The sequence below is a fragment of the Syngnathus acus genome, chromosome 12 (genome assembly GCF_901709675.1).
Source record: "Syngnathus acus chromosome 12, fSynAcu1.2, whole genome shotgun sequence".
In the NCBI taxonomy this organism is placed as follows: Eukaryota; Metazoa; Chordata; class Actinopteri; order Syngnathiformes; family Syngnathidae; genus Syngnathus; species Syngnathus acus.
In genome coordinates this window covers 1,373,085-1,380,004 of record NC_051097.1, presented here as the reverse complement: position 1 = coordinate 1,380,004, position 6,920 = coordinate 1,373,085, and the positions used below count along the sequence as shown (strand labels likewise).

Here is a 6,920-nt window from a genome sequence, read left to right as displayed (position 1 = left end):
CAGATTTTGAGGGATGACACTCTCACACGGCCTGGTTGAGATACACCTCTTATATTTTCGTTCCAATGCCTCAAATATTTGTAAGGAATTTCTTAGCGTAAATATTTATTCTTCTCTTCCTTCGCTCTCTTTTTCCGCAACGCCTGGAATAAGGGCACACTTGTTGTTAAAGAGCGCCTGGCTTGACCACGAGAAAACGAGAGAGGGCTGGCTTGACCGCAGTCATTAGACCAATTGCACCACTCTCGCACGCCTAATTTGCCTTCACGAACCCCCGGATGAAATTCAGCTACGTCAACATTAACCATGCTGGTATTTACTATTCACTACTATTTCCTATTTGCGCAGAACTCTACGTACCACATAACCAAGTCAGTTATACTGTAATACTACTGATACTAATACTACTACTACTAGTACTACTACTGTGTATTAGGGTAAAGAGGCACGACAGTTGATTTCAAAATAGAAACGTCTGAAAGAAATATAGTTACGGTCACAAAATTAAAGTTATTTTAATAACAGGTCAGACAAAGGCCATGTAATATATTTATAATATAACGTCTGAAAGAAATATTGATAGTTAAGGCAACAAAATTAAAGTTATTTTAAGAGTTCAGACAAAGGCCCTGGAATATATTTAGAATGCTGGCAGGCACTCTCTTTTCAAAATAATTTCTTAAAAAGTATGATCAATCTACTACAACAGATCTTCAGAAATACTTTGCCGTTGATTTGATACAAAATAAATGCGTCTTACATTATACATGTGAGCGTAACAATATGACACATTCAAGATATAAAAAGTCAGGTCCACACTCAATGAATAACTGGATGTGTGCTCTGTAATGTGCTGCAGGCCCTACATGTCATAGAAATCAATATGATCTCCTGATTTGTATTTGTCTTCCAGCAGCAGCTTCATCAGCTTAGCACATGAGGTCTCACATGTGAGCAGCTGGCTTTCATCAAACATGTCGGCAAACGCCTTTCTTAAGCTCATTTCCCCCGTTCTGGTCCTGGCTACTAACTGCATGTCTGTGTCCAATGGACCTGGTTAAATACAAAAAAGAGCGAAGACAAAACTCAATCAACAATAACATAGTAACAGAATATTGGCATTTGAGACGGCATGCTTTGCGCATAGGTTTTATTTGTATCTTTTTTTCATATAAAATAAAACAAACAAACGAAAAACGAGTTCTCAGTCACAACATCGAGGAGAAAAAAGATGATTATCCTCCAAGCCCAATATAAACAATCCTCCTCCACTCCAAACTGTTCATGTGTAATAATTTTGATATTGTTTATTGCAATTCAAATGAATCTTTGTTTGTGTTTGTTAAAAAATACACATAAAGAGGACCTTCAAAAAAATCTCTGTTGTAATATTGAGGAAAAAAATCAATTGAGTATTTTTCAACCCCCATCAGCCCCATAAACATAAATATAACCAAGCATCCCACCACCCACCCACCTGGAGCATAGTTGAGCACACGCAGGTCTGGCTCCTCTTCTGCCAGAACCTTGAACATCATATCTCGGGCCGCCTTGCCAGTACAGTACAGCACCCAAGAGGAGAACGGCTTCAGGGCGCACAGTGAGGAGATGTTGATCACGCAGCGGCACAAACCTGATTGCTTTGGAAAGGCTTGCAGCACGCGGGCAGTGAGACACAAAGCAGAGCTGACATTGAAAGATAGGTAGGAGTCCACCTCGGCCATGCTGGTAAAGCTTTTGGAGAATCGGGACACGTCACCTAGAGCCGCTGAGCAGACAGAATGAGGCAATTAGCTACACTGAATATTTAAGATGGTAACAAGATAATTACAAACACAACACACAATACTGATCTTACCAGCGTTGTTAACGAGAATAACATGTTCTATGTCCGGTGAAAAATACTCTTTCGCGGTCTGGACGACCCTCTCTGGTGCTTCCATCTGGGAGAGATCCAACACCACGCATCGAACCTCCAATTCCGACTCGACCAACTCTGTCTTGAGAGTCTGCAGCTCGTCACCAGATCTGGCTACCAGGACGAACACCGATCCGGGCTTCACCACCCGCGCCATCTCTTTTGCAAGCGCCCGGCCAAAACCTTTGGACGCCCCGGTGATGATGCACAATGCTCGGCCAAGATGCTCCATTAGCGCAACGCGAGGAATACAAGAATGAAGGAGGTAGAACTAAACGATTTCTGCCAGCTGTCAACTTGCTACGCTTATTTGTGACTGTTCTTCTTGTGTTCAATAGGCGTGGCTAGCTGTCACTTGTTGCTCTATCGCCATCTCTCGGTTTCACGCTACTTTGACATGGCTCATTTTCTAACATCGCATGAAATAAATTTTTACATTTGTGGTCACGCCAAAATACGCAAACACGCACACGCGTACACACGCGCACACACGCGCGCACACACACGCGCGCGCGCGCACACACACTCACACACACACACACACACACACACACACACACACACACACACACACACACACACACACACACACACACACACACACACACACACACACACACACACACACACACACACACAAAGTAGTAGTAGTAGTAAGTCAGAGGCAGGCACACAGTTTTTAGGGCTCAAAAGTAGGACATGTCCGGGAAAAAGAGGACGTCTGGTCACCCTCGGCCAGAGGTCGGCAACCCGCGGCTCCTGAGCCGCATGCGGCTCTTTAGCACACCCCTTGCGGCTCCCTGGAGCTCTTGCAAAAATGCGTGAAAATGGAAAAAAAAAAAAAAAATTTGTTTTGTTTTTTTAAATATGGTTTTTAGATGGTAATCATGAGACAAACATTCTTATGCTGTAGAAAATGTATGTATTTGCAAATATATTAAAAATATCGGACTTCAGAATGGCGCAAAATTGCGTCATAGCAAGCGACACAGCACAGGCGAGTTGAAAACAAACAGGTGTGTGAGTGACGGGCCATGGATTCAAAAAGCAAAAAGAGAAAGATTGCTGATGAGACCAGAGGGTTTAAGTAAGAATGGACTCAACTATTTGCTTTCATTGCCAATGCTGAAGGATTGCCTGAATGTTTGATTTGCAATGAGAAGTTGTCAAATATAACAAGAAGAGAAATTTGGAGCGACATTTTCAGCTAAAGCATGCTAAATTTTCTGCCGGTCACCCAGTTGGAACTGAGAGGAAAGGTGCAATTTGAGGAACGAAAAAACTGTTTCAAGAAGTGGATTGCATCTTCAAACTCTAATACTGCTGTAAGTTTTGTTGCAGCTCGAGAGATAATAAAGCTTGGAAAACCATTCACCGATGGCGAGTACATGAAAGATTAATTCGTTAAAATATCAACCTCCACTGTGGTGTAACTAACCTCTATCGTATTGGGCAGGTACATTGAGCAACCTAGCTTCCTCTTGACTGAATTCACTTTAGTCTAAATGTCCTATTCTAAAATTTAAATAACTAGATTTCTACTAGGGGTGTAAATCGCGGGTTTTGCCACGATACGATATCATATCGATACAAAGAATCACGATACGATATTTGCCGATATCTTAAAGCCTGCTGCGATTCATTCACGATACATCACGATATAGTGCTCTACGATCGATATAGAACAATATCCTGATTTATAACAATTCATACGCAAAATCAACAAGGTACTGCAAACTCTTTATTTAGGAAATTACAAGAGTATTGTAGTATACAAAGTGCTTATTTTAACACTGAACTTTATCAAATTCCTATATTTTTTCTCATATAAGTAAGTAAAGAAAAATGAATATTCTTTCTTTTTTTGTAATACCATTAACTTTAAAGTGCATTACTGAACTATTTAATTACAAAACAAAAATAAGTTCTTTATAATGAATGTAGTAAACATTACACCTTGACCATATGTTCTAATCCAAATGCAAAAAAAAGTGCTTCCAAACGAATGACTTGAAGCCCAAAGGGGAGCGAATTTCCTCGTCTTCTTGGACACTAGCCATAGCACCAGCCCAGGAGCCGCGTAGTTGTCGCCTCCCCTTTCACGTGCCTGCTCTGCTCACAACACAACACGCCGCGCACTGCTCCCGGAAAGAGGAAGCAAGCAACAATGAACTGGATTTCAAAATAAAGTCGCGTCTAATGTCCGAGGTCAAAAACGGGCGATATAGATCGATGTTTACGTTTAGCATCGATGCCAACAAATCGTAGACCATTATATCGATTAATCGATGTGTATCGATTAATCGTTACACCCCTAATTTCTACTTTTTAAGCCTGACAAGCCAAATTATCAGATCCCGCTCTTGTTTCCTAACGTTTTAGCCTATCTGTTTTATCCAAGTCTGTTCAATCTCTGATTATGATGCTTTTCTCTGTACCTCTACACCAGGGGTCACCAACTCCGGTCCTCAAGGGCGCCAATCCAACCTGTTTTAGATGTATCCCCCCTGCAACACACCTGATTCAAATAATCAGGATCGCTATCAGCCTTAATAGAGCTTGCTGATGAGCTGATCATTTGAATCAGGTGTGTTGTTGCAGGGCTGCACCTAAAACAGGCTGGATTGGCGCCCTTTAGGACCGGAGTTGATGACCCCTGCTCTACACACTAGTAAATTTTTATCAAATCTCCTCAGTTATGTCAAACTCAGTGTCAAGCATTCCGTCCACTTTGACCCAAGCTCCATCAAGTTCGGTAACGCCTCAGCAAGGAGTCCAGTTCAGTCGTTGGGCGCTTCATGTCTCGTGTCTTTTCACAGCGCCTCATTGTCTTAAATTGTTGTTCTTTTGTCGTAGCTTCAGAGCCAACCCATCCAAGGCTCTCGGACGAGGTCATTTTCCAAATGAGTCCATCCTCATCTTGTGAATTCTTCCATTTCTCAATGTCCTCCGGAGAGCTGTGCTTGCCCCCTCCAAGCACAAAAACAGTCCCTCTTTGTTCTTGCCAAAGGTCAAAGGTGCCTCAAAAGCCAGCCACCATTTTCTTGTCGTCCACGGCTGCAGGCGGAGTCTCAGGATCGAGTCTCAGGGCACCTGGCACTGAGAGTGACAGACTGGGACATCAAACTTGTAAGATCATCTCCAAATGTAGCTGCTGCCATCAATTCCCTAGTTACGTGTGTTTATCAAACTTCAAATTCTCCTAGTAACATTGGTCTTGTTTGTATATTGTAAGTCCTGCAAACTCATCCTGTTTTCGAGCTACGTTTTGTCTATAGTTTCAATTTAATGAGACAGTAGGTTGTGTCTTCAGTATCATTATTCAAAATTAACTCATCGAGGTCTGCGTTCCAAATCTAGCCCTGATCTACGTATGTCTCGACCTCTCAAACATTATTACCTGTCATGCTTGCTCAAAAATGTGACTTAAAATATGGTGCTGTGAATTTTCAATCTCCCCAATCCAATTGGATGCCGCTCCTCAGCTGTTCTTTCTCATGCTCCTGTTAGCCTGCAATTGTCCGAATCAAAAATGTTATTTTCTTTTAAATGTCTTTCTTTTGGACCTCTAAATCTCTCGTGTTGCTAACCTATCTACACCAGGAAACCAGTTAAAGGGTATTAAAAAAAGGACCAACAGACTACTCCCAATATCTCCTCATTGAACTCTCCTCCGCTATTTTCCTATGTAATGCATTGTTGACCACAAATCATTGACCTACTGTAACCCCTAATTTAATCCCAATCAACAAATACTCCTTCCTTCTCACTTATTTTGTCGTAATCAATTCCTAACTGGTTTAATTTCTTTAACGCGTCTGTCTCTATGTCTATTTGAGTATTGGAACTCTTCTACAAATGTACTCTCATCTCCCTCATAGTTGCCAGATGGCCTAGTGGGGCACTGGCCTGCCCCTGACAGGGTCCCTCATTATTTACAAGTTAGCCCCCCTTTCTTCACTTACTCCCTCTTTCTATCTGTCTCGGGCCGCATTTGTGGGGTCCTGCCATAAATTAGTGCTGCCACGGCCTAAATTTCTTCATAAGACATCCAAGTACACACATAATAGTATTGCCATGATTAGTGCAGGCATGCCCCTCTCCCACTTGTTAGCAAACTGTTAAACATTATGTCCTCTGTCGTTGCACTTTCGATAGTGCACATTCAAAGTTGTTCATGCATTCTTTACCCATCAGCATTTGGTCTCCCATCATCTTGTCTCAATTCTGCTGACTTTCGCCCTTTCTCAGGGGAGACCAGCCCTGCCTCCTCAGCGCGCAGACCCTGGGGCGGGTATTTCCCCGCCTTGTACACAGCGCCTCTGGACAAGGGGGGGTCCAGCGTATCAATGTTGGCACCATGGTTTGGCCAGAACCGTAGCACCCTGCAACCCCACCCCTCGCCAAAGTAGCAAACTGTCACGCGCAAAGGACCCACGACCCACGGACACGCGACTTGGAGCCCACTGGTCCCCCTCCTCTCTCGAACATCCTCCATGTCCATTTTCTTCCTCCTCACATACCCACACAGAGCGTGCACATAAACACACACATACTGAGCGCGCACACAAACGCGCACACACGCACCCGCACGCACACACGCACTCATACACAGGCGTGCACACAGAGTGCGCCCTTGGGGATCCCCTTTACTCATTCCTGCACGCGCGCACACGCAAGTTCAGATGAACGACAACAGACTGCCACAAACTTCACAGAGATTACGCACGAACACAAAACACACAACACACAGACAAAGGAATTCGAATCCATCTCCCATTTAGCTTCTTACTAACCGCTTCCATGCGGTATGGTCATTTTGTGGCTGCTTACCGTGCGCAGGCGCATTTACAAACATGCCCTTTGCACTTCTTGTCTTTGTTTCTCTAAGTGCTTTGTATTTCCCCCTTATGCTGCAGATTTTTAACTTCAGTGTGCACACAAATTATTTTCTTACATGGTATGCTAATATTAAACCCCCTGAGGCCTCTTTTTCCACGTT

At 43.2% G+C, this 6,920-nt stretch overlaps 1 protein-coding gene across 1 annotated transcript; it reads right to left on the bottom strand.

Moving 5' to 3' along the window:
- Positions 1-490: 490 nt before the first annotated feature.
- On the bottom strand, positions 491-2,263 carry LOC119131427 (sepiapterin reductase-like). Its single transcript, XM_037265903.1, has 3 exons — positions 1,859-2,263; positions 1,478-1,768; positions 491-1,053 (listed from the first exon to the last, which is right to left on the bottom strand). The coding sequence occupies exons 1-3, from the start codon at positions 2,148-2,150 to the stop codon at positions 863-865; spliced, it is 774 nt and encodes a 257-aa protein (XP_037121798.1). The 5' UTR covers positions 2,151-2,263; the 3' UTR covers positions 491-862.
- Positions 2,264-6,920: the final 4,657 nt, after the last annotated feature.